At 41.3% G+C, this 17,912-nt stretch overlaps 1 protein-coding gene across 2 annotated transcripts in view; it reads right to left on the minus strand.

Annotated features, from left to right (window-relative positions):
• ZYG11B (zyg-11 family member B, cell cycle regulator) overlaps window positions 1-17,912 on the minus strand; it is a 37,489-nt gene that overhangs the window by 7,647 nt on the left and 11,930 nt on the right. Inside the window, exons 2-14 of one of the 2 annotated variants that reach the window (XR_002094644.1) lie at window positions 17,244-17,409; window positions 13,570-14,324; window positions 10,618-10,758; window positions 10,008-10,184; window positions 8,570-8,634; window positions 7,541-7,640; window positions 7,399-7,449; window positions 5,574-5,735; window positions 5,408-5,455; window positions 4,231-4,428; window positions 4,087-4,139; window positions 2,681-2,778; window positions 2,320-2,412 (exon numbers count right to left, since the gene is read on the minus strand). Coding sequence is in view for 1 of the 2 variants with exons in the window: in XM_019501288.1 (XP_019356833.1) it covers window positions 2,681-2,778; window positions 4,087-4,139; window positions 4,231-4,428; window positions 5,408-5,455; window positions 5,574-5,735; window positions 7,399-7,449; window positions 7,541-7,640; window positions 8,570-8,634; window positions 10,008-10,184; window positions 10,618-10,758; window positions 13,570-14,324; window positions 17,244-17,409 (2,014 nt within the window). In the remaining variant the exon portion in view is untranslated. The remainder of the gene's footprint in view (window positions 1-2,319; window positions 2,413-2,680; window positions 2,779-4,086; window positions 4,140-4,230; window positions 4,429-5,407; window positions 5,456-5,573; window positions 5,736-7,398; window positions 7,450-7,540; window positions 7,641-8,569; window positions 8,635-10,007; window positions 10,185-10,617; window positions 10,759-13,569; window positions 14,325-17,243; window positions 17,410-17,912) is intronic. The other variant, XM_019501288.1, reaches the window with a different exon arrangement.

Below are 17,912 nucleotides of genomic sequence, written 5' to 3' on the forward strand. Positions count from 1 at the left end.
CCTAATGGGTTGCAAGCCATTAGCGGATTTTGATTTTCTTGTGGCAGTCTTGTTACCACAATCTCTTTCCCTAGCTTCACAGTTCTACAACACTCAGTCTGAACCCCATCTGTGGCGTGCCAACAGCTGAACAGCAAAACAAATACTTTAAATTAAAAGGAAACTAGCACTATTCTTATTTGAAAGGAATAAAGGGCAGAGGATCTACTACATGCAGGTACAAAGTACTGCCTATCAGTGGGATTGTGTCACCACTTAAACTACTTTTGATCATAGGAAATAAGGGCTAACAGATCTTACATGATCATCTAGTCCAACCCCCTGCTAAAGTCCCCAACTAAACTATCCCAGTGCCTGCCTGCCTAACCCGTGCTTGAAAATTTCCAGGAATGAAGACTGCACAGATTCTCTAGGTAGCCTGTTCCAATTCTTCAGTACCCTCAGTTATAGTCATAGAGAAGTAGAGCTGGAAAGGACCTCTAGAGGTCATCTAGTCCAACCCCCTACCTACGGTAGGATCATTCCTATCCAAACTATCCCATACAAATGATCATCTAAACTCTACATAAGATTACCATGAATTCTGACACAACAGACCTAAAACCTGAACCTACCCGAAGTAAGGCAGAGAAACTATGGCAGCCAATGTCCTGTTTCTATAAAATGTGGTCAACATATGCTCAAGAGGTCCCAGGTAAAGGGCAACACCCCCTGCTACAGAGGAGGGCAAAACCCCCCACAGCCCACACCAATCTGACCATCGGGTAAAATTCCTTCCTTACCCCAAATATGACAATCAGACTGACCCTGAGCAGAGGGGCAAGGTCCGCTAACCAGGAACCTCCAGTTTTACTCCCAGCAGGATTAAAAAAGTTCCTCCTAATCTCCAAGCTAAATTTCCTCTGCTGCAGTTTGAGGCCATTGCTCCTAGTCCTATCCCCTACAGCTACAGAGAATAGTCCATCTCCATCCTCTCTATAACAGCCCTACAAGTATTTGAAGATTATGAAAACCCCCATCCCAAAGTCTTCTCTTCTCCAAACTAAATAACCCTAGTTCTTTCAGCCTTTCCTCATAGGTCTTGTTTCCAAGGCCCCTAATCATATTTGTCACACTCTGCTGGACTCTCTTCAATCTGTCCACAACTTTCTTGAAGTACGGGCCCCAAAACTGGACACACAATACTCCAGGTGAGGCTTCATCAGCGCCAAAGAGTGGAAGAGTCACTTCCCTTGACTTCCAAGTGACACTCCTCTTAATACAACCTAGTATGCTGTTGGCTTTTTCTTCTTTTGCGCAACAAGAGCACGCTGTTGGCTCATATTCAGCTTAGGGTCTACAGTAACCCCCAGGTCCTTCTCTGCAATGCGGGAGCCTAGCCAGTCATTCCCTGTATGCACATGTGCAAATATTCTGTCCCAGGTGCAGGCCTTTGCACTTGTCCTTGCTTAATCTTATCTGGTTGATTATTGTCTATTTCTCCAGTCTATCCAGGTCATTCTGGATCTTAGCCCTGCCCTCCAGAGTACAACTCCACCCAACTTAGTGTCTTCCCCAGATTTGTTGAGCATGCACTCAATTCCATCATCCAAATCCATTAATGAACGTGTTAAACAATAACAACCCCAGGACAGACCCCCATGGGGAACCCTCCTTGATACCTTCTCCCAGCTAGGCATTGGACCATTGACAACTCAATCAGCTATGTATCAACCTGCTAGTACTTTTGTCCAGTCTCTATTTCCTTAGCTTGTTAATCAGAATACCATAAAGGACTGTGTCAAAAGCCTTGCTAAAAGTCAAGGTATATCATATCAACTACTCGCCCCCATCCACAGAACTTGTCACTATCATAGAAGGACATCGACTTGGTCAGGCATAACTTGCTCTCAGTTACTCCATGCTGGCTGTTCCTTATCATTTCCCTCAAGGTGCTACACAGATTTCTTGAGGATCTTTTCCATAATTTTTCCAGTTATCAAGGTCAGACTGACTGGTCTGCAGTTCTTTCTTTTTCCCTTCCTTAAAGATGGTGACTATATTTGCCCTTTTCCAATCAGTCAGGACCTCAACTGACCTCTGCAAGTTCTCAAAGAATACCCAATGGCTCTAAAATTACTTCAGCCAATTCCTCCACTTCCTTAGGGTATATCCCATCTGAATCTGCCAACTTTAAAGCATCTAACTTCTTTAAGTAATCCCTAACCTTTAAAGGACAGCTGCTGAATGTACTGCAGCAGAGTTTACCTAAATTACACTGTACTAAAAAAATTAAGCCATAATAAGCATTAAAAAGCATAGAGGGTTCAGTCATGTTACCTTTAGGTGTTCTAAAGGGGACTGATCCTTTTCACATATAGCCCCTTTCTGCAGAAGATCACAAAGCATCTTACAAACACAGATGGTATTGTCCTATTATAGATGGAGAAAACAGATGAAGAAACTCACCTCGCGTCACAGTGATTAATTGTAAAGGGGCTAAAATCAGGACTACCCCAAAACTCCTGTTCTGACCATAATATTGCTTCTCTCCTGCCTTAACTGTAACACTTTAAAAACTGGCATGATCTCTGCATTGGAGTTAAGGATGAATACCATCAGCACTGTCTGCTTTTTAGTCATCCTGGCAGACTGGATATTGAAATAGGAGCTCAAAGCATTGTTTTATCTTGGTACGTACGGTTCTTGCTGCAAACGTGCTGCATGGCCCATACTGCCCATAACTGAACCCCCGGTGTCATGAAACAGCCAAGCAGAGGGAAAAAAGGATTGAAGGACCTACAGGAAAAGAAACAAACCAAAAGAGATACTCAGCAGTTCATTTCAATGCTGACTACTGGTACTTCAAAGATCATACTCTATTTTCACTAAGGGTTTAGGCAAGGGAGAGCTGGAATATGTTGGATCTTAGATGGAGGAGTTGGCTTTGGTTCTTACTGCTAACAATAACTTACTCACAAGTAGTGTGTGGACTATGATAGTTTTTGGGTGTCCCTTATTACTTATCAGGGAAAGTAAAATGGATGTAGTTGTATGACCCATTACAAAGTAAGTCAGAATAGATGACCTAATATTTCCCCCTTCCTCTCCTTTGGCTTGGAAGTCTCTAAATCAGAGACATACAATCCTAGCGAAAATTAATGTACCTAAAAACCTACCTGCCCAGTTAGCTTCTTCACATGGGCCTTTGAACATTCATCTGAAAGCCTTGCTAGGAATCAAAGGCTTAACCACATAGCTGAGTTACAAGGGCAGCTGCCATACACAGGGGCAGCAGCGACTTCCGGGTGCTGCCACCAGCACAATCATGCAGCTCGAATTGCAGCTGCTTTCCCCCACCCCACACACACATTTGGCAGCCAGGGTGGCTGCCTCAGTCCTGCCATTTTTAAGAAAATACAATACTGAGCTACAAAAGGAGACCTAGGCTGGCTCTAACCTTCCCCTTCAATCTTAAAGGCAAGGGAACAATATTCATGGCTTTAAAATCAAGAGGTATGTTTTTATCCACAGGAAAAATGTTAGCCAACAGTCTGCACTGTTCCAGACACCAAGTGAATTTTTTCAACTAATTGTCACGTACTGGTTTCCCTCACTTTATGCGGGTTCCGTACGTGTGAATTTCCTCTTATGCAATGACCCTTTTTATACCAAAAATTCATTATGTGTGAGGTAAATTCATTCTTATGCAATTGGTGTGGTGGAAACCCGCTGTCAGTTGCTTTGTGCAGTGCGCTGTGGGAGTGATGGGCGCCAAAATACAGTCTCCTGTGTGGATCTGTGCTCCTTGCTCACTGTCTGCTACACGTGTTTCTGTAGTTGCCATCGCCATTATGGTAGCATTCACCACCAACCTACACCCTGCCCTCTCTCTTGTTGGCGAGTACCAAAATTGTCCTGTAAAAGTGGTAGAAATGGGTCTGGGGGTCAGTACAGTCAAGGTCTTTGAACTGATTCCTATTTGTTACATTGTAAAGTGGGTTCCCTTTATGCAAGTTCTAGTTACGCACTGTTTTCCAGGAACACACGTACAGAATAAAGCAAGAGAAACCTGTACTTCAAAATTGAAATCAAGGCAATAGTTACCTGTATGCCACCATCTCACATTCTGGGGTTGGCCAGTTCAAAATAGCTGAATGCTGCAAGACACAGAACCAAGAGCTGAAACACTCAATACTGAATATAGATAAGCTTACAATGTGCAGGGCAAACGAAGGGACATTTCTGTACCAGCTGCTCAAGAAGAGATGTCCTTTGGCTGCGACTCAATGTCCAAGCCTGCTCTCCTCTAGATATCAAGTGAGCAATAATCCCAGCTGCAAAATAACTGACTTCCACCTCCACACTGTGCAATAGTTTGCTGATGTGATCTATGAAGTCCTTCCACATTAGTTCAGAATGGAGCTCCTTCACTTCTGCTATGTTGTTCTGCAAGAAAAGAAAGTTCAAAAGTAAGTGACAAGACTCTAGTTCCTGAATCAGATGGATGTCTAGACTGAACTGAATCACACATGGACATTTTGGGATATTTTCAACTGCAATAAAAGCTAGGAACTGAACTACACTTTTGCCTTTATTGTAGGCATTTGCCTAAGAGGCAGAGGTTCTCAAAACATTTCCTTCCATGACCGTTCTAATACAATATTCTAATATAATAAAAGCCTTAGTTTGTCTGGCTATCTGTCCATAATGCTTAAGTCACACTGATTGGTTGTTTCAGCAGCCAAGCACAATGCTGACTGAAACAACCAGAGTGCTCTGCACAGACAGACACACAATGCTGGCCTTGCCTGCCCCCCCCCCCCAGTCCTGCTCCTTGGAGGTAGAGGGGAACAGCAGGGACGCAGGGGATGGAGCAGGGGGCAAGGCCAGTATGACTGGCCTCCCTCCCTCTCCCCCGGCTCCTTGGAGGTGGTGGCATGGGGTGCTGGTGCCACAGCCTTGCCCTCCTGCTCTGGTGGATGGGGCCATCCCCGCCTGCCCGCCCCCATCATTGCTGACAGGCAATTGGCTAGTTAAGACATATTACACAGCTGTTTTTTGAAGTTTCCAAGTTTAAGTGCTTTGAAAAGTTTATCCAGACTGATGGTAGGAGTACAAGTGCACTGACTTTTGACCTTCTTTTGGCACTTGTATTCATCTGTAGATTTGTGCTCTACATTTTTCAAAGTAATCTAGTCAATGGACAGTCCTAAATGAACTGGTGCTTTTGGAAAAATGGCAATATAAATCTAAAACAACATAAAATACCTGGCCCATAAGAAAACGGAATAAAAAATTAAAGTTTAAGTGAGGTATAATGAACAGTGTGGCATCTAAAGAAATTCCTAAATAAAAACTGAATGTGGAATGTCAGTAAATAACAGGAACTAGTATTTGTGAAATTTAGAGTTTATGTTCATCTTACCAGAAGGCCAAGAACTTTCTGTTGGATAGAGGACTCTGATGGAAAAGACTGTAAAAAGAAACACAACACAGAGGCTTTAAATAGGATCAATACTGAAACTGCATTTGATGCATTTGTTGGTTATAAACCTATGCGGCAAATCTGCCACAAAAAACATGGTCCTCACCTCCAGGACTCTCATGAAGAGTTCTAGCCCTTGATTTTCAATAAAGTGTCGACATGTGGTTGGAGATTCATCAGTGAGATTCCAAAGTGCGCTCAGTGTAAATTTGAGTGTGGTATCCACAAGGTTCTGATTTGTTTTCTGCTTTACTATTTGTAAAAGTTGCTGAAGAGAGGAAAAGCAAATGGCAGTTACCTTTGCAAACTGTAAAGTTCTACACCCTTATCAGCTTGTTTGCTTATGCACAGACCTGGGCAATGAACAAGGACATCTCTGATTAAAATAGCAATGTATATATTAAGACTAACCGTATCAGCTTTTCCATACATTTTAATTATAATTATCTTCCTAAACACTGACACTTCCCTACTAGGTGGATTCCTCTGTATAACTGGGCATATTTCAGGTCTCAAAGTTACTACAAGCCACCTCATAATTCATAGACGTTAGATATTAGGGTTGGAAGGGACCTTGGAAGATCGAGTCCAGCCCCCTAATACCTCATGAGTACCAGACGAACTCTTCCACCTACTGTATTATTTCCATCTTATTGTTGCCAAGGGTGGCAATTTATTCTAAATTTTCTACCCCAGATCTTAAGGTAAGTATTATATTAAGGTCAGAGGAAGGAACATCAAAAACATAAATTTAAGGTTGTAGGGGCACATCTACACAAGATGCTATGTCACCACAGCAATGTGCTACGGTGAAGTAGCACTGGCAAACTGTGACGCCGCAGCTACAGTGCTGTAGCAACAAGCTCCCCTGCATAGCGCTTTGCCACAGCAATGTAGTGGCTAAAAATAACTGTGCACTGCCAGCACGGTGCAGTAATGGCTGTTACTGTGCTGTTATTTAGTACGCCCTGGAAGTACTGAATGACGGTGCAATAACAACGGCACCGTAGCGGCATGTGTAGATGCACCTTAGGTGTGCAATGACCTACTGCCACTAGTTTAAGTGCCATGCCTGAAATAAGCTGGAATGAGCGTGCTAAGTACTGAGTTCTGCAATGAACTCTACTAAGACACCTCATTTATTCTGTAGAAAAATAAAGGCTTATAACAGCTTTCACCCAAGCATGATAAAGTCCTGAATGGATATTAAGGAGATGTCTGTTTGGTGTACTGGCTGGTCTTGAGATGTATTTAGCAGCATATTCTCTCTCCAGAAATTGAGTGAGCCCTTTCTGAAATACGTATTTCCCTTGTCCTGAAGTTCAAGCCATCAGACTGGTTCTGAAATCAGGTCCCATGGATGATGACTTCTGATACTCTTATAATTTAGAGAAAGGTATTACAATTTTACATGCTTAGTGTAACATGCACTGCTGCAGCTGGTTGACACCATAGTGGCATTCTGCACCACATTTGAGCTGCATTTAAGCTATTAGAAACCAAAAGATCTTGACTCTTTGATTAGCGGTATCATTATGAGAAGAGGTTAAGTTCCAAATACGGCAGAAAGAAAATTTCAAGATAAAATATGATCTTGGGAGCTTCTTTTCACAGATACAGTTTAGAATGGAAAACTAAGAGTCAAGAGGTTTCCTTCTATCCTGCAGTCAGCTAAGCCCTAACACCATCAAGTCATTCCTTTTAGCTCCTATTTTATCTGGGCCTATATTTTACATTCATTACCATAGTATTTGAGCAGCTTCCTGAGCATGGAATACCAATCTTTCCAGTTTCTTCTAGAAACAGTATTGCTGGGGAATTAAGACGTAAGATACTAATTTTTCTTTTATTAGAATACAGTCAATAGTAGCAAATTTGAAACAGTGAAACAAGGAGATCCAAAGAAGTATGCAAGAGATTATTTGACTTACCCTAACAATAAAAAGTTCTGCACCAAGTTGAGCTGTTTGCTCAGTTGAAAGCTGCAATCAAACAAAACAAAGTGAAAATTCAAAACAAAAATCAGGCCCTGGGAAATCATAATTTCAACACTTCCAGATTCAAGTCTTGTACCTTTGCAGCTAGAATGGAGATTATAGCCACTGCCATCCTCTGCATATTCTGATCTTCATGGTTACACAGCCATTGCATGACAAGCTTTGCTGCTTCAAACCTGAAAATAAACAGCATTTATTTTCAGAATGAAAACTATACAAGCCTTTAAAAAGGAGCTATATGTAACATGACAGCAAAAAGCTCCCACGCAATGGAAAACTGGAAGCAGCGTGCTTTGCCTCAAGCAGGTTGACTACAACAGTAAAATAAAAAGAAAACAAAGCTTATCTCAGACCCATGCAGTAAGTGAAATTTTGCAGAGAGACTATTGGGAAAAGGCTGCTATCATTGCAAGTTAAAGAAAATCAAGGAAAAGGTACCAAGAGGTCTGCCTACTGAAAGCAAGAACAAAAGCTCACGATCCAGCAGTCTGCTACAGGAATTAAGATCTTCAATGAGGCTCAGCATATTACTCAGGCTTCAGTATCTGCTCCCCTAGCATCTCTCACTACATCTTGTGCTGGTTTAACACAAAGCACAAGACACTCTTTTGTAAAGCACCAGAGAATCTGGCCACAGACACCTGCATTTTCCCAGCCCTCCTGTGTTGGCATGTAGGATGCAGCATCTTCCGAAGTCTTCCAGCAAGGTTTCTAAATAAAGAAATTGCTGCAAATGGGCACTGGCCCCTCTCCTCCTCCAACTCATGTGGGTTAAAGTCTGATTTCTGTTTAAAGATGAAGTAATTTAACTGATATCAACAGCCCTTTCTAAAAAAAAAAAATGTCTTTAGATCTACAATTAATAATTGTGAGTTATTAGCCTTCAAATCCTTGTGAACAGGTAGATCAGGGGAATTAGCTCAGGTTTATAGCACTGTACCAGAAATCAGACTTTAACCCCATAAATCAAATTCTAGACTCCTGAATGGCAATATAGAACTTGGACCCCAAGACCAGAACAGCATATTGCATATTTCAAAACTAAACAATAAAATGCGAATAAGAGATCTTGAGTGCTACAACTGATTAACAGAATAAAACTTACCTGTTAAATGGAACATCTTGAAGGATCCTGTCACTGCACAGTGAAAGAAGGCAATTCTTTTGCAACTGCATGAGACAAAATAAGTTCAATTGAGACACAAGCTTCTAAGAGTGCTTCCTTAGCCTGACGAAGGGTTTTTGAACCCAAAAGCTTGCTTAAAAATTGTTCTCCAGCTATTTAAGTTGGTCTAATAAAAGATATCAGATTCACCCAAAGAACCTTGTCTTAAGGGGGAATTGTAACAAGTTTGGTAAATCATTAAATATTTTTCCTATTAGGATCATGTACTCTACTGTATGTAGTTACACTTCTAAACAAGAAAAATGTGAAACTGCAAAAACTTAATCCTTTTCGAGAAATGTAAGCCTTCACAGTAAGGATAAAATTTCTCTTTACTCTAGAATGCAATATACACCGATTAGGTTGTGCTTGACTTCTTTACCAAATACAAAAGGAATCAGAACTCATGGTAGAGGTGATATCTTTTATTACACCAACTAGATTTTTGCAAATTTCTGCATAAAATGAACTGTTCCAAACAGGAGATTTCATGACACCTTCAACTCTCCTATGAAATATGAACTTTCATTTCTGCCCAGGAGAACTTTTACCATCTTTTCTCCTATGCCTGAAGAAGGGTGCTTGTGCCCGAAAGCTTGCAAATAAGGAATATTTTTTGCAAAAATCCAGTTGGTCTAATAAAATACAATCACTTCTACCATGAGTTCTGATTCCTTTTGCCTCTAGACCAACATACAGCTACAACCTGGTTACCAAATACAACGGTTTTCTATTGAAGGTATCAAGTGATACGACTGTTCATAATCACGCTTCAAATAAATATAATAAAAGACTAGATGTGGCTAGAGGAAGAGAGAGGTGACTATATTATAACCATACGTCTAAACATTTCTTCCTCTTAAATTTTTGAATTGGTGCTCATCTGAAATAGGAGAAGCAGTTTTCAAAGAAAACATGGAAAGTTTTAAACTAGATCCCAAACAGAAAAATCCAAGCTAGATAGCCTAACACAATTAACAAAATCATTACTTGTGATCTCTTAAATCCAAAGTATAGACACAACTAACTCAGTGCTAGTACTCCGGTGTAAAAAGCTTTGAAAGACCTTAGAAATCAATTTGGGTAAAGAAATACCCAAAATAATTGGCAGAATAGGTTTGAACAACACAGAGGTAGTGGAGAAGGGGCAAAGCCCAAGCTCATGTTTTTAGATTATCTACAATGCTTGTTCTTAGATGCCTAATGATTTTTACAGGACAAAGTTTCCCATTTTGCTAGCTTGCATACAGTATTGCACAATATTCAAGTATTCTCAAAGCAGAGACATATTACAGTGCCCAGGTGCCATTTCTAGTATTAGGCCCTCCCACTAGATACAATGAGAAACCCAGTGAAGAAAAGAAACCAAGTATTTTACCTGCTGGTGGTTGGGAAAGTGCTCCATGGCCTTGAGGAGTAAATGAGTGACGTCAGCCAGTAATCGGACAGGCATGCCTGCTGCTAAATCTTGCTTTGTTAAGTTAAACACACATGCGCTTGCTGCTAACTGTACTGGCAAGTTCAGAGGGTGATTTCTCATTCCAATGACTACAAGCTGAAATACAAAAAAAAAAAAGAAGATATATTTGTATCATATACTACACATGCAAGAGCAAGCCTGGGCCCAGTGGGAAAAAGTAAAGATATGACTAACTTCTCCCTGCCTCTTGCTCAGCTCAGCAACCTTCTCAGTCTCCAGAGAGCACCCCCCTCCTTCAGCTATCATCTTACATTTTTCAGAGTCTTTTTGCACTGGCTCCAGCAGTCTCTCAGACAGGATGCTGTGTGCACTGCACCATACTCTAGGCAGATCCAAAACCCTAGCCTGCTGCACATGCCCAAGTAGAAACAGTCCCCCTTCAAGAGCAGAAGAGGATAGAAAGTCCAGAGTGGAAAAGAAACCTAGGACTGGCTTGCTGCTAGGCAGCTGAGGCTACCAATAATCTACTGGCACCCCAGCCTGCCAGTTTACAAGTGAATTGTTTTACCTTTAAAATTTCAGGCTTTGTTTTTTCCATCACATGCGTCAGACTGAATAGATGGAAAAGCGCTTCCCTCACAAAGAACGCCCGCTCGCTGTACCGCTTCAGCGCTTCTGAAATCTGAGTTTCGTTTGCTTCCCCAGACACCTAAAAACAAAAGTTTTGAAGTAATCACTGCTTCATTTCAGAGTTAACATTTTTTTTAAGTTGTACAAAGTGATTTTTTCAGAGTTGGTAGCCTTAAAAATATATATATATTTTTTTTTTGCCAATTCCCAAGATTTTACCATTTCATCTACATGGTACATGATCTGCCTATATCAAACAAGAACTACACACATTGGAAACAACCCCCAAAGGAAAAGAGACAACAGCATTCACAGGGCATATACCAAACCAGTCTGTCCAGACTCAATCCAGTCTTCAAGCCAGAATTCCCCAGTATACAAAGCAGGGGGGTCACTTCAAAGCCAACAGAAGTCGATTATGTCATTTTGTCATCTGATAAGCAAAATGATTGGTTGCATTATTCCTCAGAAATATCCAGCATGCTGACTTCAGCAGTGTCTAACTTTTTTTTCTGTGTAGTGTAGTTGGCATTTTATTCCAGTCTCACCTGAGAAACAGCCTCTTTTCTTCATTCACTGCAGGTAAATCCACTCACTCGCGTGTGATAGGCTGCCAGTATTCTGTCACCGAGGGGCGACTTAGCTCTTACTCACTCATTTTCATTTACGAGCACACCTCCTTAAAGTAGAGGCCTTGAATTCATTTTCACACTACACATGCATGGCTACTTCGTATGAAAAGAACAGCTGCCTTATTTTCACTCCAATTTTCCTTAAGTTATTTAAGCTGAATTAGTTAAGAACATACCTTTTTCTAAAATGGAGACAAGACCTAAATTCTTTTGGAGGGGAGCCCTAATTACATTTTCACTCCTGGTATTTTTGCTCCATTTCACTCCCTTTAGTATCCACACATAAGACATGAATAGGCCACATACACATATATACACTGGTCAGCATATAAATGATTTAAAGCTACTACTGCTACTGGCATTGGTTTTAAATTGTCTTTATTAGGATGGAGATATGGTGGGCTAATTCTACTTTAACTGCCTCTCTGAAAATCAACCGTCATTAACTACATTTGGTGCAATGTCACACTGCTGGGTTTTTCTAGTCCAAACAGGTGGAAGCAAATTAAGAAGTTTGCTCACAGCACATACAACCAACTTCTTGCCAAGACACTTAGAGACTTTGACACAGTCATATAAAAATAACTTATAACAAATAAGTCCACGATCTACCAAGCATTCTGCATCCTGTATTCCTAGGCCAAACGAACCTCTCAGGTTTTACTAAGAGAGCAGGAAATCATCTTTCCAACTAGTGTGTTTAAAACTAACACTGTCATACTTTGCTTTTGGTAAAGTACAGTGTTGATAAATATTAAGCAACGAACTTGCAAGTAAACAGCTACCTTACATTACCGGACACAAGGAAACTAAGCAGCTGCTGGTAATTCTAACTTACAAGCCATAACACCTAGGGTGGGCGGCCAGTCCATGGGAGACATGCCACACGTGGCACAGCAGATCAGGGAGGGGACAAGCAATATGGTGTCAGCTTGGAAAGGGAGCACGAAGAGCAGAAGCGGATGGGGCAGGGGAAGGGATCAAAGTGACACTCATGGAGGGTGCAGGGCTAATTTGTGGTATACTTGCCAAAAAGGCTGGCCTCCACTGACCCAGGATATTCAATTTATCCTCCCAAGGTCTTCCTACAGGGAACTTTTTCTGGATTATTACAGAAAAGTTCTTATCTCTCTACATTTACAAGTGTGATACCATTAAAGAATAAAGTGTATCTGGACAAGAGCCAGCTGCTCACACCAATGAACAAACAATTAAAACACACAAATAATTTCACAAAAGAAAATAATTCCAGCCTTAATTTAGCCTTTCAAGTGATAGCTAAATGCTTTTTGCTGTGCGCTATATAACACTGATACTCTGATAAGAGCAACTCTTGTAGGATGCGAATCTTTGTAACCCTTTAAAGAGACGTTAGGGCTTGGATATGCCAAACAGCAAAAACAATACTACATTATTTCTTAACCACAGTTAAGGATTTGCTTCCTGATGCTACACACCAAGCAGGTCCAGGGAATTGGCTTTCTGTAAGTTGTCATATCAGTGTTCACGTGCACGTGTCCAACTGATGCATCCGGTTATTCAGGAGTTGGGTTATTGAGAGCACTGCCTGTCAAATGGCAATCAGAAAATTACCTGGTTCGTGGCCAGTGATGTGCAGCCACAACAACAAAAGACACAGCAAATGATGTTAGTTGCCTTTCATTAACAAAAGGCTAGATTTTGTGCATCACTTAACTCAAGATTTAATAAAACAATATCAGATTAACACAGGGAAAATCTCTACCTTCTCCATCATCTCTACCAGCCTCTACACACAGGCTGGTAGGTTTAAGTACAGCAGTCTTTTGGTTGCTTCAGTGAATGTTTGCAGTTTAAGTGATGGGGAACAAAACAATCTTTTTGTGTTACTGAAGAATTCACCTGTTTTGAAAGGATAAATGAATGCACCTAGACAAAAGCAGCCCTCGTCACATTATAAGATGTTTCCTCCCCAGTCTGCTTTCCTCGGCTCTGTACGCTCTTTTTTTCACTTAGTGCATAAAACTCACTCACTCACGAAGCCTATTTACAAACCACCTAGCTCTTCACACTAGATGAAACCCCAACCTCTGGCACAGAAGGAGCTGAATTAAGGCTCTCATACATAACTATTAGCAAACGCCACTTACAAATGAAAAATATTACTGTTGGAAGCAAATCCATAAATTCATACTGACATACACACTTGTTACAAACTGTTATTAATCAGTTCTAATCCAGTTATTTAGCAATATGTAGAATTAAAATATATATCAAACCTTTAAGTGTCCTTCTCCTGTAAGAAATTCAGAGTAGCCAGCATCAGTGGCTAGCAATCCCACAAACTGCATTGTTGGCCGCTGTTGAATAAATGCTTCTACGGCTTTGTCCGTAACATGCTTTCTTCCAGAAATGTCCAAAGACACAAGGTTAGGCAAGATATCTTTTTGTTCTAGTAAACGGAGTGCTATATCTGATGTGAACTGTTTATCATCTGAAATATCAAGGTGATTCAGATACTTCAGTTCTCTTATGACATCCAAAATTTGCGTAGTTGTCATTTTCAAGCATTTCAGATGGTGCATAGTCAAAGATTTCAGTCGATCTTTGCAGGTGAGGAGTGCAGTTATGTCCGTGACAGAGGTATTGGATATATCTAGACTTTCTAACCTTGGGAGTGAAGCAACATCTGCTAAGTCTTCATTGTAGAAGAGAACATTGGTAATGCTCAAAGCACGAAGCCCAGACAACTGACTGAAGCACCTTTCATATGGGTCTTCCAAGGACAGAGTTAATGAGTTCAAGACAAGGCATTGAAGGTTTTGCTGGATCCATTTATTGCTGCCAAGTCCTCTGATGATATCTGTAATTGTAATGTCTGCATTTACCCCCGTGGCATCAAGTTCTACTAGCTTGTGATGGCAGAATGCTTTCCGGAAAGCCACCGCTGAGATTTTTGCTTTGCGGATACAAGCTCGTTTCAAGCGCATCTGGTTGCCTCGAAAAATCCCAACAGTCCCATCGTTTAGCAGCCCTGTTGAAAGACAGCAACAAATTCATGGTCAAACAGAGATTATTTGAGGGGAAGGGAGGGCTACAAACCAATGTTTAATTAATCAGTTCAGACAAGGTACATCTACACATTCATTAGTGTGCAGCAGTTACTGCGCATTTAGTTTAGTACTCACTTAATGAAGTACTAACAAAATGCACAGTAACTACAGTTACTGCACAGTAGTGACAGTACATGAGGTTTTTGTGACGCTTTCTGCGCAGTAGCGTGCCAAGCAAAAACCATGTTAATATGCTACTGTGCAGTGTTACTAGGCTACTGCATATTAAGTATCTCATGCAGACACACCCACAGTGGAGTTATAATACAATGCATACAGAACCACTTAGACACAGTGCAAGTCCAGAAAGTTCAACTTGAAAGTCTGGACTTGAAATAAGATTAGACTAAACTCTGCACTTCACAGAACCTAACACTAACTGTGCTCATTTATGACTGGACCCAACTGAAAATTGGACAAAAATTAAAGTTGGCAAAATACCTTCTTTTTTTAAAACACTTTTTGCTGACTTTCCTGTGTTTTGGATAATTCTATTTGCTAAAACGCAAGTCTGGAGTTAGATATCAGAGATTCAGAACTACTTTATACCTTGCATTAACTAGTTTTAAGAATCACGTTAGAATTCTAATTGAACATTACGTTGGATTAATACACTAAACAAAACTAATGAAGCCATTTTCTACATGCAGGGAGAGATCAAACATGAGAAATAAACCAAGAAAGCATTATAGAGGCCTGCAGTTCAGGTAGTGGAGGGTGATGAGAGGGAGTGTAGCAAACGTGTCATAGAATATGGCAGTCAGAAAAAGAGAAACATCCAACGTTGGCTAGTATATGCAGACACCGTATCACAGAGCAGGGAGTAACAATCCTCATCTCACCAAGCTATTGCAGGGAACTGACTTATCAAGTTTACTTCCAGGGATGTCACCTGAAACACACTGACATATTGGAAGGTGTTTTGAGATCTCTTATCTTTGTAATTCCAGCAGCTGATTGCTGCTTTACAGAAAGTCCTTCAGAGACATGACCTCTCCATGCCACTGTAGCCACCACAGAGATTAACGCTCAAACCACCTCTCAGAATTCACAATCCACAAACATCCAGAGAAGGAAAAAGGGAGCTACAAAAACTTGTGGTATTGAATAGTGAAATGAACACCTTGCCAGCACCATAGGGTATCTGGATTTTCAAAAAATTCCATCCATCTATGAAATCATCATTTGTAGTTTTCAGTCATCAACTACCAAATCCTTCTGCAATGGGGAAAGAGACACCAAGGCTGCATCCACATGAGCGTGGGTATTTGTTTCCCTGGGAACACCTGTGCAGGCTACCCCAGGTGGGGTAGGGGAGGCTGGGGCCAGTACTGGACTGGCCTCAGAAGCCTTACCCACGGTCTTGGGGCTGCAGCAGCAGCGCTCGTAGCCTAGACTGCAGCTGGAGCGTGGCTCCAGCAGGCCAGTCTCCAGTTTTGGGCAATGCATGCTGCCCCCGTGTGCACCATTCCACATTTTTTGACCCCAGGATCTCCCACAAATACTGCTACCTTACAGTGCAGAGAACGGCTGAATGTGCAGTGTGGCGTGCCACAGATGTGTCTGCAGCATCACATACCGCACAGCCACACTCATCTGGACGTGGCCCAAGGTTTACAGATTTTTTAAGAAGATAGAAGCTTGTTTAACAAGACAAAAAGGGGAAAACAATGGTCTGATTAGAGGCTAAAAAGGAAGAAAGATGAAGAATATTTTGGTTAAGAAACAACTTTGCAACTTCTCATTTTGGCTGAAATGTTCGCTCTGAAGTTGTCTCAAGCTCCCTGTTCATTCTGACCCTGCCCGTCTTCTCCATTCACCTGCTAAGTCCTGGCTACCGAGAGCTTATAGTGTTAATGTCAAACAGGTCTCTCTGCTTTATTACTATCCAGTAACAATGGGACAAAATTAAGAACTTAGTATTTCTCCTCCAGCCTGCACTCACACTCGCACTCACTTCTTGATTTTAAATTTTAATTCAGAATAGAGATGGGAGTGACCTATTAGGCCAAATCTATCCCATAAATAGTGCAGTTTGGTCTGTAAATTAAAGTTTTCTAGTTTCTATAAATCTCTATATGAGCTACAGCTTCCTCTACTTCCCTGGGAGGCTACCTTATACATTCAGAGTTCTCAAATTCAAGCTGTTTTTCTTGACATTATAGTCTAAGTTTTTCCCTCATTCTACCCAGTGCAAATTCAAAACAAGGTGAAAGCCCCTCTCAAAATATTATGCTGACTGACTGCACTTTAAATGTAACAAGATGGTTTTGACAGGTTTTTATAACATATTCCCTAGGTTGGATTTTTTTTTTTTCCAGCAAGGAACTACATTTTACTCACGCTGCTACTTGGGCAAAACACCAAGGAACGAGGGAGTTACTTTCACACAAATAACAAGATGGTTTAATATTTTACTTTACAGAAATATGGAGACACAAAGTAAGGCTGACAGAATTCAGTTTATTACTCTGGGAAAGATGCTGCTGACATTAATGATTAAGTATCCAAGCATCACCAACAATGGGATGAAATTAATATGATAAACTAAGAGAAATAAGACGCCAAAGGACAAATTACTGAAGTCCAATTTAAAGAAACACTAAACTAAAGTCATTATTATGGGACAAAGGACTCGGTCCTGCTCTGAGGGCAGCTTCCTGTCTGTGAAGTAGCAAGCAGAAGTTGTGACAAAATGAGAAGAGCTGAAATCCCTCTTTTATTTGGAAGTTAAAAAAATACAGTTCAAATGGTTCCAGTGGCCTCACTCTGCTAACACACACAGCAGGGTCCTGGCATCAGAGCTGCTACCAGTGCTGGCCCCCAAATCATTGCTTTACCATTAAATGCCATAGTCTGCAGTAGTCGATCAGCCACTTCTTGAGGAAATATTCCAGGCTCCTGCAGGCATAACGTTCCATCTTGTCTTTCTGTACAGAACTTCTCAAGGTTGGCAGTCAGGAAATTTAAGCAAATGTCAAGTAAAGAATATGGAGAGGCCTCCTCCTGTCATAAGCAAAAATACAATCAAATTAATAACAGTTTTAGGGCATGAACCATTAAGCCTGCTTACAAACCATCCTTGAACCTATCAGTATTCTGTGCTAGCCCAACTGTCACTGCAACAAGAAAGCCTTACAAAATGTTGAAGGGACACCTTATCACAGCAGATTCAATTTGAATCAGGAAATCTCTCGCTTTGCCTCCACAGAGGAATTGCATTAACATGTTAGGGAAGGGATGTCAAACTCACCCTGCCCCTGGGCTCGATCTGGACATGGCAGCAGGGTGAGCAGTGGCCGCAACAGTTAATGCAGCCACCACTTACCCCCTGCCACTTACATGTCATCAACAGGGCACCGTGCCCCACGTTTTGACAGCAGGCTCCATGCCCAAAATACCAGCTGCTCGACGAGCCCTGTGTGCCATACAACATAGTGCTACACAATCTGGGTCTGGTCTGCAGGCTGCAAGTTTGACACCCCTGTGACAGGGGAATGGAGCCACGA

This window comes from Gavialis gangeticus, unplaced genomic scaffold (assembly GCF_001723915.1).
Source record: "Gavialis gangeticus isolate Ggan-Ray unplaced genomic scaffold, GavGan_comp1, whole genome shotgun sequence".
NCBI lineage: Eukaryota > Metazoa > Chordata > Crocodylia > Gavialidae > Gavialis > Gavialis gangeticus.